The sequence below is a fragment of the Lolium perenne genome, chromosome 5 (assembly GCF_019359855.2).
Source record: "Lolium perenne isolate Kyuss_39 chromosome 5, Kyuss_2.0, whole genome shotgun sequence".
In the NCBI taxonomy this organism is placed as follows: Eukaryota; Viridiplantae; Streptophyta; class Magnoliopsida; order Poales; family Poaceae; genus Lolium; species Lolium perenne.
In genome coordinates this window covers 221608748-221625730 of record NC_067248.2, presented here as the reverse complement: position 1 = coordinate 221625730, position 16983 = coordinate 221608748, and the positions used below count along the sequence as shown (strand labels likewise).

At 44.4% G+C, this 16983-nt stretch overlaps 2 protein-coding genes and 1 long non-coding RNA gene across 8 annotated transcripts; 1 reads left to right on the top strand and 2 right to left on the bottom strand.

Moving 5' to 3' along the window:
• Positions 1–2296: 2296 nt before the first annotated feature.
• Positions 2297–2913, top strand: LOC127298249 (uncharacterized). Its single transcript, XM_051328158.2, has one exon. The coding sequence runs from the start codon at positions 2448–2450 to the stop codon at positions 2652–2654; it is 207 nt and encodes a 68-aa protein (XP_051184118.1). The 5' UTR covers positions 2297–2447; the 3' UTR covers positions 2655–2913.
• A 6787-nt stretch (positions 2914–9700) lies between these two features.
• On the bottom strand, positions 9701–10564 carry LOC127304128 (BTB/POZ domain-containing protein At1g55760-like). Its single transcript, XM_051334834.2, has one exon. It carries the CDS (start codon positions 10556–10558, stop codon positions 9701–9703), a length of 858 nt encoding a protein of 285 aa, XP_051190794.1. The 5' UTR covers positions 10559–10564.
• A 1631-nt stretch (positions 10565–12195) lies between these two features.
• On the bottom strand, positions 12196–16983 carry LOC127302011 (uncharacterized). 6 transcript variants are annotated; one of them, XR_011745561.1, is made up of 4 exons: positions 15909–16983; positions 14297–14633; positions 14120–14198; positions 12196–12465 (listed from the first exon to the last, which is right to left on the bottom strand). It is a non-coding gene; the product is annotated as an uncharacterized lncRNA (long non-coding RNA). The 6 variants fall into 6 exon arrangements; XR_007852580.2 differs by lacking the exon at positions 12196–12465 and adding an exon at positions 15595–15743 and having other exon boundaries at positions 12550–14198; XR_011745560.1 differs by lacking the exon at positions 12196–12465 and having other exon boundaries at positions 12550–14198; positions 15909–16154; positions 16241–16983.

Here is a 16983-nt window from a genome sequence, read left to right as displayed (position 1 = left end):
TTCTGAAATAAACAAAAAAATGTGTATTATTTAAAAAAAATTCGCGGATTTTCGGAGCAGGTGCGCGATGCGCACTTGTACTGTTCACACAATAATTAGCAGTCATCATAGCGGTTTATGCCAACTTCTTACTTCTTTTGCTACTACTGAGATGAGAAAGCTGGTCTCAAAAAAAGAAAAGACATGGAAAATAAAAGAAAAAAGTATACGGGGAGGAGATGCGGGGGTGGTGGCCGCTGCTTGGGGGGGCTTTCCTCCTTCGGTTGGCATGCTCCAGAGGCGGGCAAGGATGCCGGGGCGGCGGCCCCGGAGCTGCGGCTTTGGGCGCGGCCAGGCAGAGCATTTGCCGCGGCGTGAGGTGCAGCGGTGGATGGTCTTGCGGTGGAGATGGTGGTCGACGACATGGTCTTGTTGCCTCCCAGCGGCTCCCCAAGCTTCGCGTTTGGGTTCGAACTCCGGGTGAAAGCCTTGCACCGACTCCGGTCTGTGCCGATGACGGCGGCGCCTTCGGGCGTCGTATCCCTTCTTGTTGGCGTCGTTGTGGAGTTTCGATCCCGACCGACGCGAGTGGCTTCAAGTTCTTCGGGTGAAAATCTAAGCTCCATCGGGAGCGGGCGACGGTGACGGATGCGTCATTACCTTGTTGGAGGGGTCGCCTTGGAGCTCTTGGCCTTTGCGGTGCGACGGGTTCTCGGCGGTGGGGCACATGGTTATGTGGTCTAGGGCAGCGGACGCCAGGGCGGCGGTCCTGGACGGTGGTGGCACTTCGAGGCGGCGGCCTTGATCTCCTTTGCGGCAGCGGCCCTATGGGGCGGGGTCATGGCGCTGCTTGGTTTTGGGTGGCGATTCTGGGGCTGCGTGGGCGGCAAGGTCGTCGACCCGGCTGGTGCGTCTTCGGGCTATGCGAAGGTCGTCCTGGTTGCTACGTCGGGGCGGCGGCCCCGAAAGCATGGTGCTTGGGTGGCGACATGGATATCTGTGTGGACGGCGAGTTTGTCGACCCGTCTGGTTCGTCTTCGGGCAATGCGAAGGTTGTTCTGGATGGTACGTCGGGGAGGCGGCCCCGGAGCTAGAGGTGTGTTTGTTGCGTTGGTAGCCTGCTTTGTGTGGATGACGGGACTCCTCGCTTGTGCGGTTTTTCGTCTCGGTTTTCCTTATAAACCGGGCACTATATGGTTTTTGGACCCGGTTTCCCTTATAAACTGGATCATTCTGTGCATAGCACTCTATCTATCTAATCGGACGGCAGATTCGACTGCCTTTTCCTCAAAAAAAAAAAAGTAATAAACAGTAACAACCTTATTTATGTTCACTTGATTTCCGTGGTATGGTTATTATTTAACTGTTATCAACATTTTGCAATGGTGTCTATGCCGAATAACGTCTATCTAGTGTTGCCCTCCAATCTTGCCCTCTGATTCTTGCCCAACAGCTGTTTTATGAGGTTGTATATCGAAATCACATAAATATGGGTCGTTGTTTTCATCAATTCAGTATATTTTCAGAACTAGTTTGGTCATTCAAGCACAAGATTTATCGCAAAAAATTTCATTTTCCACTAGTGACCGAGCGATTTCTGGAGCCAACGGGTGTGATTTCCTCTGCGACGTTGTCACCTACGATGTGGCACTTTTCCCGTCGCATGATATAACAGTCTAAATTCTAAAACAATATGTACTACTCCCTATTGGTTGTAATAAATCTTATTATTGTGGCAGGAGGGAGTGTATGTTGGATAGAAGGATTACAACTTGATTTTACAAAATATCAAAATATTAGTTGAGATAGAAAATTATAAAATATGTTATACTCCTGCCGGCCGGTGACCTGTTAATATATTTAGATTGACAAATGGAGCTAGTCATATATTCAAAACTTGTGGGAGTAGCAGTGATAACTACTTTTTCCGTCTCGGTTTAAAAGCACGCACGCAGTTTAAGACAAATTTTGATCATTGACTTGATCAATAAAATATAGATTTTGTACATTAGACTCGAATGCCAAAAAGCTTCCAATGGTATATTTTTTGTAACATAGATTTTATTTAAAATAATTTCTTAAAATACGTGCACGCCTGTTAAACTGTGTCATGGTTATCCTGGCCTTGTTCCTTCTCTCCGAAACCGCAACTGTGTCCACTTTCACCCACCTCGCCCTTGAAAAAAGCGTCGTGGCACCGAATCCACGGCCACCAGCCGAACCGAACCACGCACGGGACCGCAGCTCCGCACCGAGCCGGCGCACCCGATTCCCCCCAACCCAACCAGTCTCCGGCGCTATATAACCAGCCGCGCGCGCCGCCGGGCACGCACGCACGCCTCCCCAGAGCAGAGCCCCACCACACACCCCGACGAAAAGCTCCTCACCTTTTTTCCGTTACTTTTCCCCTGGTACTACCAGCGAAGAAGAGATAGAAGAGGAAGGGGAGGCGGCCGGAGGAGGCGAAGATGTGCTGCTGCCCGAGCAAGGCGTGCTGCTGCTGCACGCTCGTCATCCTCGTCCTCATCGCCGTCGGGATCGTCTTCGGCTTCGGCGTCTACACCCGCGGATTCCACAAGCTCTCCAACGGCATCCACCTCCAGGACGACTACCCCTCCTCCGCCTCCTCCTCCTTCCGCGCCTTCGGTGGCCACCTCGCGCCCTCGCCGTACTAGGGACCCCGCCTCCCAGATCCGGCGCGCAGTGGGGATTCCGTCACGCGGTGCGGATGAGATGATGGGCTGGAGCGCCAGCATTGCTTGCCGTATGTGAAGGAAGAGGAAATTGGTTTCGGGGACTGATCGGTTCGCGTTTATTAATTTTTCAGTTGTATTCCTTTTGTTGTTTCTCTCCGACGATATTTTTGCCAGAGTATGAACTTTTCTGATTGATTGGTAATTAGCGTGCCGCGCGGCCCCCGTTTCTGATTGTTAATTCCTACTAGTTGAATGCCCGTGCGTTGCCACGGCTCCTAAAAACAATCCTGGCCTCATTTATAATGTAACACATGTGAAAATTCAGCATTCCAAAACATTAAGATTGCATAGAAAATATGTCAATCCCATTTTGCAATGGTGGTGAACAACTGTACATCATCAGCTTCGTTGAGTTCCATTTTATGATGAGGTACTCTTTGTCCCACTTGTCTTCCACCATCAGTACTTTGGCTTTAGTTCTAGGCATTGTGTCTTGTGTCACTCCTAACATCCAGAAGATGTTTAAGAAAATTCGTCTAATACCTGCAGGATAGACGCGGTGGGTCAGGCTCAGACCAATGCAGTACAATACCCGTGCAGGATAAAACTGAAAAATGAAACATCATGAGTAGAAAAGGTATAACATTCAAGTGTAGAACAGATTAAGCCATGATCTAAAATTGTGACAAGTTTATATTCAAGAGAACAATGCAGTACCTATGTGTAAGCTAGAAACAAATAAACATAAATACAAATTGACAAAGTGAAGATAAATTAATAAACCCAAAAGGAAATGAGACAAGTATATCTCCAGACCATAAAAATGAGTCATGTGTTAGTGACCACGGTGCAGCATTGCACTGTATTTGCAATGCTGCTAGAGGTGCCATCTCCAAAACCACCCTATCCCTAAGAGCGTCGATGGAGGATGGGAGTTTGTGTTGCCGTAAATTTACAGGTAGGAGCACAACAAATATGTTGCTGCAACAGCCGATGGAGGAAATCTAAAGAAAATCAATCATTTTGTTTCAGAATAGAAAAGAAATCTAAAGGAGTACATGCTCACTTTTTTCAATGCAACCAAATGCTGGAAAGTGTACGTCTATAACTAATGTAAAACACACTAAACAAAAATGACCATTAGTCTAGCAAGCTATAACATAGGAAGACTTGATATGGTCATTCTAATTAAGTCAGCATAAGTTTCTAATACATTTTTATAGATAAGTTTCTAATACATTGTTTTGCATACTTTTTACAAAAAAAAAAGAATAAGAATCTAAGAGACTGCTAAAATATGAAAGATGGTAGATGCTACAAAACATGATTGGGGATATTTTTACCTATAGGAAGGCAAACAAATCTTAACAATCACAAATTGCACATCCCACTGTTAAAATGAACATGAATGAAAAACTCACCAGTGGTCATAGTCATGAAGGCGCATCTCCCCCTTCCCTTGAAGAGCGCTCAATGAAGTAAGCAACTAAAAGATGATCTCTGAATACTACTGTAGTCAAAATATACAATGATAACCACATTTGTTAGGCTGCACCTTGGTGCCCCACGGCCCCATGGAGCCACACCTTCTTTGGGTTGCTGCACTCATTTGTGCCCTTGGAATCTGCCTCGCTGCTGCTCCAGGCACGACCTCTCCAACCTGTCAGGCCGGACATTACTGCTCCAAGGACATAAATCGCGTCCTGCATGCCCAACTCCTCATAGATTGTTCCTATTGTTATCCCCAATATGCACAACCTCTTTAGGTTTCACGCCTAACAACTCAGAGGCCTTCAATCATCAACAGAAAGATAGTCCAGAATGTGACAACTCTTGTAACTGATGCTTTCTCAACTTTACCTGTCAAAATTCAATTGAAGTTGTAACTTCTGGTGTAACTCCTAGCCTGTTGATGGCTTTGTTAATTCAAAGCCGGGCTCATTTCGAGCCTTCCGTTTAAAAAATTCAATTGAAGCCTTGTATGATCACTTCAGCTTCTCAAGATTTTTCCAACCAAATGGAATCTTGTGCGTGATCTATGAAACTGTAGCTTAGTTATTCCTTTGACAAATTCTTATGAACGCATCCCCATAAATTAAGCCTATTGCTATAAGAAATGTTAGTCGTCTATAGTCAGGTCTAATTTGGCCTTACAGTATTAACTAACACTGATATACACAATATGAGTTCTGATTCTTAGTCGACATCGTTCTCCAAAATATTGTAAGATATTTATTGGCCATGTTCATTAACAAACCACAATTAGCACGCATTTCTGGAGTAATAGAAACAAGGACCCGTACCACTGGAACAATATCATATAATTACATGTTTCACCTTAAAAGATCCTCTAGAACATATTTAGCAGATAATTCTTACAAGATGCAGGTAAATAGAAATGGATCAACTAATTCTTGAGCAGTACTCCACAAAGCAAGAGTCTTATCTAGTAGTAGGGTCTGCCAGGATTAACTCATAGTTACTGGCTTTGGTGAAACTTGCTTACAAAGTTAATAGCTTTCACAGGTTGCATAAAAGAGAGCTAAAAAAACTGCTAGATATATTTTGTATTCTAGTAACTTCGAATATGCTTCCAGCAAACATAAGAAAAGTTCAAACTAAATGCTAGACCCAACATCCATGTGGAGGATGTCATATCCATATGCACAGGCAAGCATGATATGCAATTCTGCACTGGATCTGCACAGTAGCTATACGCCTATACTGAACCAGTGTATAAACCAACATAATAATCACATGGATCTCTCTAACAATTTGCACATGCATTCATCCCAGTTCCAATATAACAAACAGATGATAAGATCTCCTCTATGCCAGCTACAGCAACCAAAATAACAAGCCAGTAGGCACGGTAACCTACAAGAATTTGAAATTTAGGTACTAATTTCACCTTATTTCAGAATATCCTGCCAGAAACTTAAGCATCAATGCTCCTCTCCCGCACTTATTAGCGTCACCAAAAACAAGAAAAACTATCGCATTCGTGTCCAGCAAGATAATTTTCAACGATCCAGCACCACATAAATATTGGGACCAATACACAATTGAAAGATACTAACCGTGGAGGGTTTGGCTCAATCTGAACAAAAAATGAGTAAAATTTCCGAGCAATTTAGTATTCACTGAAGAAAACAGAGGGTAGATATAACACCATACGAGGATGGTGTTTGTTGTGTCTTTTCAGATATATAGAAGAGATTTTGAAATGAAAAAATCTAGAGAAGAAAGAGATTCAGCTAGTTAGTCCAGATTACCAGAGAAAGAATCTCCATCTTCATCGCCAATTGCAACTCGCCAGTGTCCAGCATAGCATCTCTCATGTAGTACCCATGGGGGTGGGCGGTTTATACTTGGCACACACCTCATTATGTCCATTCCTTAAACTTCATGCTGAAACAGGGCACAATGTAAAAGAAGTCGTATTCTTGAAAAGATGTCAACGAAAATCCTCATTCCCTGTAGTTGCACTATGCGAAAAATCATCTGAGAAAAAAACAGAGGCTAATGAATCGAGTAGCACAAGTGTCCGTAATGAATGTTATTTATTGTTACCATTGCACATAATGATTCTTGTTCATGCGATCACCAGGAGGCAGGAGGACAAGTGTACAAGGTCATGTCCAATTCAGAAACTGAATGGGTAAAAAAGCAAAGTAGTATCGACTCCATGGAGGAAAATCAACTTGTTGTAACTTGGGACACAGAGCGGTACTAATGGCTCCGCATCCTGGGAGTGTTGTGTTCCAATGGATCATCACGCCACCCACCTCGCCACCCGCTCGACATGCCCTCTATCGATGGTGTATTCATCTTGGTCACCGGCGCCACCGTAGCGGCGGCTGGTGATGGCGGCGAGATTACCTTTGAGTTTGTCCGCCTCGGATTGCTTGCCTTGGAACTACTTGTCGGAGGTCGTCGAGTGTGGTCTCTTGTATCGCAACTGCCTTGCGGAGTGGCGGCGTGGAGGAGTCGGGCGCGGATGCAGGCGCCCTCGCAGGTCCCGTTTCCTTCCTTGGCTGCTTCCTCCCTTGGCTGCTTCCTCCCGGTCCACTGACGCGGGGGATTCCACAGATGGTTGGTGTGCGTTTTGGGAGAGGAAGAGATTGGGGCGGCTGAGTGAGGAAAAGGGATGCACGGGAGGCGACGAAAAAACTGATCTGGCCGTGGCTATAGCTATAGCATTGGCTGTTACAAGATTCTAAAGCTCGGGTCGTCCTAGTTAATCGGATCTTAATAACGCGTCAGGTGAAGAAAAAATGGATGGGGGAGGAGATATAATATTTTAGCTTCGCGGGATTATAAAGTTATGCACTGCGGTGGCAATCTCTTGGTAGGATAAATCATCATGGTAGGATAAAGACGTGTTAGTTGAGAAATAGTAGGTGTTTGTTGTGCCATTTGAAAGTTTGAAAAGCTACGCCTAATGGTATGGAGTTGTTTGTTGCGTTGAGATAAATCATCTTGGATAGTAGACGTGGGGGGTATTATTGTCCATCCTGAAAATGTGACACCAGACATTCACCAGTTTGCTCTTAATAGTAGAGATACTGCTAAATAGTTTAGCGCTCCATCATGGACCGGGGGCACATGGATGGTCCGATTTATCCGGCGAGTTCAGATAATCTTAAGCGACCATCATCTGGCCTTGGCATCATGCGTTTGGTTTGGCTTGAGGCACCAACTGAACTGCACTATCACACGGGCCAAGGAGTCAAACGCTTTTCCGCAAAGCGGAGTGGCGTCTACGCTAATCCGTTCCTGTGTTGCTGTGTACGACACTGCTAGTGCTCCGTCAGCGGAGTCGGTTGCCTGTCCACCCAAAAGGTGGGTTCCGTTGCCTTGCACGTTCGTTCGACCTTGTGACTTGCAACGGCGCATCTGACCGACCTCGCTACAACTAGCGCCACTGTGCTCTCGGCTCTGCATATCTACTCTCTGCCAATAAAGGTATCTCTACCTGAGCAATGTAAACGGATAAATTGTTCGGACCATGCATTCCCGGCCTAAAATGGGGCTGAAAATGGGTCGTCACGTGACTGCTCGCTCTTGCTCGGCCATGTCTAGCTGCATCGCTTTGGCCACATCGCTTCGGTGCATGTGCCTACCACAACCTTCAGCCCGCCTTCAATGGCACGTTGCAACTCCGGCGGCTAGATTTTTACGCCGCCATAAATGGCACACGCTTGGAATCCGCTCCAAACTGAAGGCCTCTGTTAATGTAGTTTTTAGCAACATTTAGTTCCTCTTTTGCAAAATCTAGTAAATAACCTCGGATGAACTGTTTTGTCTCGTGCCGAAATCAACTAATTCGTGTTTGCGATTTTTAGATGGGGGATCCGTTCAGTCCTTTCTGTTTTTCGTGGGAAAAAAAAACAGATGCAGTTAACACATCAAGGCCACACGGTTCGGCCGGATGAGGTATCCGCTAGAGATGCTCTTAAGCTATCAGCTGCCCAATCGGGCGTGGACGAAGACCGAGTTCGCCCCAAGTTAATACGTGATGTGTTGCTATACACGACACGTACTACTAATGGAAGATTTGGTAATGCGACAATTAGTAACGTGTTGAGGATCATCTCAACTTTAAAAAGAAACGTTCAGAAGAGATATCTCAACGCAAAAAAGTACAGTTCTAATCCATCTGAAACTCCAACGTTTAATTTGATCATCTAAAGGTGTTACCCGCACATCACCGTGCAGTCGTGCCGGGCCCCTAAAGCATATTTTCTCTCAGTTTCATCATTATTTTCTCTGTCTCTTGTTACTCTTCCATTAGCTCACCTTATTTTCTTAGTCTTCATTAATTATATTTTTCATGGTAGATCGTTTTCAGTCATCTTTGCTCAGTCCCTCCTCTCGGTCTCTTCTTAATTATCTCGGTCCTTAGTATTTTCTGTTCTTTATTTTCTTGTTCTTTCATTCTTCTCTCAAATTGAGAACTCAAAGATAGACATTCATTTCCTTCGTAATTTCAATTTCTATTCAGACTATCTTTTGAGTTCCTTTACTTGTTCTCACTCTAGAGTTCTCATTTTTGTTCTTAATTAGCTCAGTCTCTCATTCTTTAGCTCACTCTATCATCTTTAGCTCGGTCTTTCATTCTCCGTCTCATTCTCTGTTTCTCATTTTTAGATCATTCTCTCAGTTTCCTTAATTTTTTAGTTTTGGTGTTTTAGTTTCTTATTTTCTTTCAGTTTCCTTGATTCTCAGGCAAACTACCGACTGTCCCATTCTCTTAGTTTCCTTCATTCTCTGTCTCATGGTTAGGCCTGTGAATTTTTCTACCAGTCTTTGATTTTCTTGTGTTGTCTCTTTGGTACAGGTAGTTTCTTATTTTCTTTTGTTCAGTTATATCCACTTCAGCCTTATCTATCATATTTTCAGTAATGGGACATCCTATTCTTGTTTTTGTTATCATCTGAATTGAGCAACTGAAACAGATGTAGTAACATGGCATGCAGATATGTTCATATTTCATAGAGTAGGAGCAGAGGACATGTACTAGCGGGTAGGATTTCCTAGATCGCTGGCTTGCCTTATCATAACCTAGTACCCAACACTGTACCAAATTAGGAAAATGCATGTCCAGCTTATACGATTTTTGTAAGGAAAGAAATTCAGAAAAAGTTAGCAAAGGGAAGTCCTGTTATTTTATCAGTTGCTTTCTTCCTAGGTTCTTTTCTCTATACATTCTTATCATGATCTTGTGGCAAACATAGATACAGAAACATAAATTTGGCGGCTTTTTTATCAGAGCATTCTAGGTTTCTTTTTTTCTGAATCATTCTTAAACTGACATGAATAGTCACAAAATCTGAGAGGTGGCAGCAACATAGTAAGGATGGTGACATAATAACATCCCTTTCTTCAGTTCTAGCTCATAGCCATTTTTTGAAACATGCTGGAGGTGCACATGACAAGTAATATGATTTCACTTCATCACACTCCCCACACGCGCTTGAGGTTGGGGAACGTAACTACCTAGAAGGCTGGTCACAGAACATTCATCGTGTACCTCGTGAAGCAGGCGGTGCCCACTTGTCGCCTGCAAGCCGGACGTTGGCCCGTTTAACCCGTTTATCCGGAAGTGCGTCAGAATCCTGCCCAGACGTGGACTTCCGAACACTGGACCCCCTAGGCCGTTTAGCCGGAATGCTCGCCGAAGCCTGGTTAGGTGTGGGCTTGACAGTCCGTTTAGCTTGAGTGGTGCCCGAAGCATGTCTAGGCGTAGACTTGCGAACACTTGTGCGCCGGGCCATTTTAGCCGAAGCCTTCCCCTCTCGTCGTGTGGCCGGGAACTTTCTTCCCCGAGAAAATGCAAATCGCTTGATTTCACCTATCAGCTCCGGGTCCGAAGTGTCGGTGAACTCCATGAAATCTTCCAGAATCTCGTACATCTTCCCGAAATCCACGAGGAGCCTCAGACAGGTCCGTTTGAGCGCCGCTAGGCTGTAGGTGTGCGCCATCTGCAACCTCTGGAGCACGTTCTCCGTGCCCACGTCCTTTCCCAGGCTCTCCTCGCACGTCTCCTTCAGGTTCGCGATGCAGTACTTGTCGCCAGCGGCGACGAGTTCGCTCCGGTGGGCGAGCAGCTCCTCCTCCGACACAGAGGCGCCGTAGATGTACCTGACGAAGGCCCGGCACGCGGCGATTGACATGTCCGGGGTGTCCACTGTGGAGAGCTCCTTCTCCCGGAGAGCGTGCGAGAACATGCTCAGGAACACAGGCGACCTCGCGGCTAGGACGGCGCGGTGGGCCCTGATGCTGCCTCCCGCCGCGTTGATGGTGATGTCGGTGAAGACGCTTTCTCGCAGCATGGACGCAACGCCAGATTGAGCTTGCTCCTTTGACGTCGTCTGCATTGGGACGGAGACCAAAGCAGACTTTGTGTGGCCGAACTGTAATCCAAAAGAAAATGCACTATTGTTACACTGGTTACGATAAATCTGTTTTGCTGATACAGTGAGGCACTCCACCGGAGGAGAAATATCACACGTAGAGACACATAGAGGAGCCTTAAGAATCTGCACTTTACTTTGTTGTGGCACTATGAATTTTATCTTCAGTCCTCTGCACATTTATATCCTAGACATACGTTCAGTTCCATTCATATACTCGGGAATATTCATATAAACTCAATCTGTCTGTCGGAGCAACTACAATGCAATCTAATAGCCTTTTAAGTGCAATCATCTAACTAATATAAGTCCAAATTACAGTAAATGATCTCACGACATAACTACAGTCTAGAATGCCACAAAATTAAAATCTAATTTAAATCAGCCCTAGATAATAAAACTAATTTTTCCGTAAATTGTTGTGATTACCCGCATCATGTACACATAAAAAAAACTATGTTATATTTCTAAATTACTAGAGACTATGCTTCTGATTTACACTACTGCAGTTACTTTCGTGTCTTCTGATTTCTCGATTATTCTCTTTTTAATACTAGCAAAGAAGGGCGCGGCGGCACGCCGCGCCAGATCATGGTAATTATCTAGTTAATTTTATTGTCTAGTAAGAATCCGTTATTTTGTAAGTCGCAGCGAGTTGGTATTTTTAAGGTTAGGGCGTAAGCTGTCCAAGAGGTGGTGCCCTTGAAGGTACTCAAAAGGTTGCAACGATAGTAGGTATACTTAGAATGAAAATTAAGGGCATTATTGAAAAATTCTTCTATTCGACGAAAAGAAACACAAATTCTGATATATCTTCCTACAGAATTGCATCAACTAACCGGAAAATTCTTCTACTTAGAATTGCCAGCTAAACCCTTGAGCCAATGACAATAGTTGCATTGTATGCATAACACTATTAAGCACTGAATGGTATTGGGGAGGCGCACATCAATTAGTTACTTATACTGATATATCTTCCTCCAGCATTACATCAACTAACCGGAAGATTAGTTACTGATACCAACTTACATTGTTGCTTAACACATAGTACTCCAGTACATAGAGCTTGTCGATTAGCTAGCGGTACTAATATACATTGTTACTTAACTATAGTCACTTATAGTGATACATCTTCCTACAGGATTGCATAGTTGATAGGATTACATCACATAACAGGAAGATTAGTTACTGGTAATATCTTGCATTGTTGCTTAATACATAGTACTCCAGTACATAGTTTGTCAATTAGCTAATGGTACTAATATACATTGTTAATTAATTAGCGGATAGCATGGTAAGATAGGTGCTACGGGTGTTCTTCTGTCTTTGAGGTATCAGCAGACGGCATTGTTGTCCTCGCCCGGTATCAGCTCTTCCTTTGAGACAAAGAGGGCAAGACCTTGGACAGCTTCTTTGTCGTTGTTGGGAAGAGGAAGAGATAAGTGCACTGCTGCACCTATTTGTTGAGGTGGAATTTTCAGGCATGTTGTTATCAAGAATCTTGACTGCAGGAGAAATAATTGAGACCAAACGATGGTGTTAAGTAAAGCAAGAGACCAACATTACTGAATTAAAAGTGAGCAAGATAAACAGGCAGCCAATTCAGTAGTTGACAATACATTATTGAACCAAACTGATGTGTTTAGGCTAGAACACTGTATTTGAAAGAGGACAGCATCATTCATATAGGAAGAACATCATCATTCATATAGAACGCATGATCACGGCCAATTCTCGTTCAGGTTTGATTCCAGGAAGAGGCTCAACAACGCCACCACCGTGTCAGCATCGTGTGGCTGCTCCTGCATCTTCCGCTGCAGTGGCTCCTTCATGTAGTCAATCTCGTCTCCCATCATTGACATCCCGTCCATCTGCCACAAAAGAGAAGTAAAAAATCCACACCAAATCAGTCCAGAAATAAAAGAAAATAGAATCAAGCGCATGTAAGGGCACGCCTCACCGCCGCCAAGCGCCAAAAACCTGCAGAAGCGCAGGAAAGGAACAACATATGACCAACAGTTTTTTTCCCCCGAAATTATCACATCGAAATCAAGTTACAATGAAGGAGGCTAGCAGGCCATTAAAAATAATACTAATTTGCAAAAAATATTGTTTTTGTTTCTCCCACAGAAGAATCAAAATAATCAAGTAGTAAGCTCAAATTGACAGTTTGTAGTCCCATAGACGACAGAATATCAACTAATCCATTACCGTTTCCCTAAACATCAAGGCTTTTGCAATGTGAAAGCTCGCCATGTCATAACATGGGTATTCATACATTCGACATTTTCCCATATTGTTCTAGAGGATGTAGTTAAAGCAATCAGGGAACTTTTGGCATTTACGCTCGCTGTTGCAGTTCTTGCAGTTCTGGTAAGTCTAAATCCTCTTACGGACTGCAAGACATGGAATTGAAAACTGACCATTCAAAAAGAAAAAGAAAAACATAAGATCAGTTTGCAACATATAACGGTGATCTATTGGAATTCTACAAATCTTCAGTCTGATATTTGTACAGACAGCAAGAAAAGTAAGTAGTTCAACACGAACTTGAGAAAAACACAACACGTGGCTACCTGTTGGCGACGAACGAAATAAAAACATGGAGGAACTCTGAACTTACGTGGAAGTGCTCTGCTGGTACTGAAAACGAAAATCATTTGAGTAGAAGTTATTCAAATATATAGTCCAATTAACAACAGTACTTCTGGGAAGCATTTTAATACATTCAGTTGCAGGAAATGATTATTGTGTGTGGCAAAGGAAACTGTTTTCCTACCCCTTTATAGGGAAAGAATTTTTCTGGCAGGAAAATCTACACCGGAATATTACTTGGTCATAAGTAAAACATAAATGAGCTACAAAGAATTTAAACTATTGCATCAGGCGCATTACTATGACATTATCTGAACAGTCCTATTGCGAAGCACGTGCTACGAAAAAGAGCTCTGACTGGTTTGTTGCAATACATTGGATTGACTCAGATCTGATTTCACAGATTTCAGAAGGAAGATAAGCAAACCAGGTCCACCTACAAACTTAAAAAACTGATTGTACAAATTTCAAAATCAAGAGAAGCAAACCAGTCTGTCTACAAACTTAGGCCCCGTTTGGCAACTCTGCATTTTTAATGCATTCTGAGAATAATACAGTTTTAAAAAAACTGAAGCATGAAACATTGTGAACTTTTTGCCTGTCAACTAAAACTACATTATTAATACTGCAGTATTCCTAAAACTGTGGTATTTTCTCTGTATCTAAAAAACAACCCAAACCTTTTTTTAGACAATGAGAAAGCCAGAAAAAAAGGAGCTGCGTCGCTCGCTCTTCTATGCTACCACCACCAGTGCCAGATGCCATATCTATTCAACTTACTACTGCTTACTCAATAGTCTGAATCTGACACTACATTATTATTTTCTAACCCAAATGAAAGGATCTGTAAAATAGGGTAGCTGATTGAAAGAGAAAAAGGGAATGGTACATGTAATGAGTAAGAGCACAGCATAGAAATTGTATACATACCTTCTCCTTTTCTTGGAGCCGAAACTGAGGAACGTTCACACAACTGAAGAACTATTTACCAAATAAGAAGATGAACAACCTGCAAAAAAGCCTTCTCTCAGAGCTAACTGAACAAAATAACATGTACTCAACCTGCTGCAATATATGCATATATTTTCTTAGAAGGGAGACGCACACCTGCCGGCAGCAGTGAAGCTCCGGAACTGGAGCTGGATGCGCCATCCTGGGGAACCGTAACTGGGGCTGGATGCACAATCTTGGGGACGGTAGCCACGACCATGTTCGTACTGTGGCTGTTCGGCGAAGTCGACCACAGGGTCAATGGAGCCGCAGCGACATCCAGACTCCATGGCCGCAGGTCCACCCGTTGTGTGGAGTGAGGAAGAGAAACCGACAGGTTTTTTCTTCTCTTTATCTCATCCTTCAATCCTGCATGTTTACTGGAATTGTGGTGAGTTTGCTTCTCTTTTCCTTGCGCGATCTCTTTGTCAAAAGATGACCGAGCTGCTGAAACCTGAGGAAAAATCACGACGACATGATCAAGCAACTAACAGCTCAAAGGAATCAATTTAAAGAATCACATGTACATGCGCTAGCTCTTTTTTTGATTCTTCATAATTTTCTTCCAAGATGTTAACTCGTTGAGAAGTTGAACCTGACATTCATACATAGCATTACTTAAAAGAAGTTGCAAAATTCTACTCTTTAAATCAGATTCTGCATGTGAATCGGTTATTTTGAACCAAATGCTGAACTTCAGGAAAATATTACAGACCACTGTTGAAAGTAAATGTGATAAATCATAAATACTGGCTCCAAGCTTCAAAAATGGTAACAACAGAACAAAAAAGAGAGTTCTCTTGATTGTGTTTTTTGTTGGGTTTCGTAATTCCTTAGCTCTATGGGAAATCTTAGGTAGTACTAAGTTTAGCTCTATGTGAAACCTTAGCTACTGCTAGGTTTAGCTCTGTGTGCAACCTTAGGTACTGATTGGTTTATGTTTGGGAGGAAATATCCTAGAAGGAACTTCTCGGTATGTTTTCCAATACGTAATAAAAAAATGAAAGTCTGTTCTTAGTGGGAAATCAAGAACCACAGATCAATACGTAGAACAGCATGTTTGCAATCTTTTCAACTTAACAGAAAACTTAATATTTTCCCTGCCAACTAAATTACTCCTAACTCTTTTAGTTAGTTTAAGCTGACCATCAGACCAACAAATCGGTGCAGATGTAATAAAACAAACAGATACTCCTCAAAGGAAAGCCTCCTAATAAATTTCTAAGGTCCTCAGTTGCGCAATCTGATTGAAAAAAATGAGTGTTCTCGGTCCTACATTTACATCGAAGAAACAATTTTTTATTTATCATTAACCGGGTTAAATCAACTTAAGTCTATTTCCCTTAGCATTGACACTGGATGTACAAAATATTGTCACATGGTAAAAGAAGATAGTGACTTAGGTAAGCACTTACACCAAACCTGAGCATGCATAAGAGTTATAGCTTCATATTTTATCTTGAGATGTACATGAATCTTTGAATCACAGTTAAAAGACCAATAGCCAAATAGCTTAGGATGGCACATCCTCAACCAACGAAACATGCGTCTTTTCTTTCCTGGCCTGCGCCCATAAAAGTAAGAATTTTTAGCATATGAAGGTATACTGTGTAGCGGGAATCTAAAGGTGAACAATCCAACTCGAAAGGGCATGTAATTTATCGCGAATATAAGAATCCCAAGTGTGCCAGGAAAGGAAGAAGAACGAAATAAGAAGCAGAAGGCCTACCTAAGCAGGCATCGATGGACGCTCGATTGAAACGGGAAAACGAATCCAGGTCACGGACAAAAACAGGAACTGCAAAGAATATGAGAAAAGTTAAATTAAGAGAACACAATAGGCATATGTATACCGTGAAGAAAGAAGCAAAGTAGTCTCCACGCTACAAATTGATTCATCTGAACTCAGTCAGGGCATTATCCAACGATGAAGAGGGAGCGGTGACGGGAGATGTTGCATCTCCGGAACTGGAATCTGAAAGAAAACAAGGACGGCCACTGGAGCGAGGTAGAGCGGCGAGCCGTGCGTTTGGGAGGCGAGGTCGCACGGGCTGCACTTACCTGCTCGCTGCGGATCCGAGAGGGGCAAGAGGGAGGAGGCCACCGCGTCGGACGCCTCCACCGTCTTGAGCGCATTCTTCAGCATGTTGCGGCCGCTGATGACATAGATCTTGCCGCCCGCCTCGGCGCACGCGAAAAAAATACCGCTGCTCTTCACAGCGTGGTGGAGTCGACGGCGGCGTGGCCTTGTGCAGCCCTCCCGCGCCGCGCCATCTCCTCGAGCTCATCGACGGCGGCGTGGCGGAGTCCTCCCCGTGACGCGACACTTCCTCACGGCCCATGGTCGCTGGCGGCAAGGCGGCCGATTCGACGGCTGCCTGGCGCAGCCCTCCCTGCTACGGGCCTCGTCGCGCTTGTCGGCGGCGGCCTGGAGGAGCCTCTTGCGGCGCAACAGCTCGCCTTCCCCTCCGTCACGCCTTCCCCGCCGCCACCGTCGGCTCTTTCGTCTCGTCCACCTCCGCGGCGTCGGCCCTGCCGTCGGGACGGGGCGAAGGCGAGCCGCGCCGGCGAGGCACGGGCGCGGGAGGCTGCGAGAGTGAATCGAGCGGCCACCAGCCTCGCGACGGCCATGAAGATGAGCCGCGCCGGTGGACATCGCTGCGCCACGAGATGCATCCCCTCCGCTGCGGCAGCAAGCGGTGTCGAGCGGTGATGTGGGGCCGTAAGGTGGGGCGGGACGTGTGGTGAAGGAAGAGAAGGCAGAGGAGGGTCTGGTGGGGGAAAGATTTTTCTAGATCGGTAAA

What these genes read in the sequence shown, in the direction of transcription:
- LOC127298249 (XM_051328158.2), top strand. Translation starts at nt 2,448, where the DNA reads ATGTGCTGCTGCCCGAGCAAGGCGTGCTGCTGCTGCACGCTCGTCATC.
- LOC127304128 (XM_051334834.2), bottom strand. Translation starts at nt 10,558, where the DNA reads ATGCAGACGACGTCAAAGGAGCAAGCTCAATCTGGCGTTGCGTCCATG.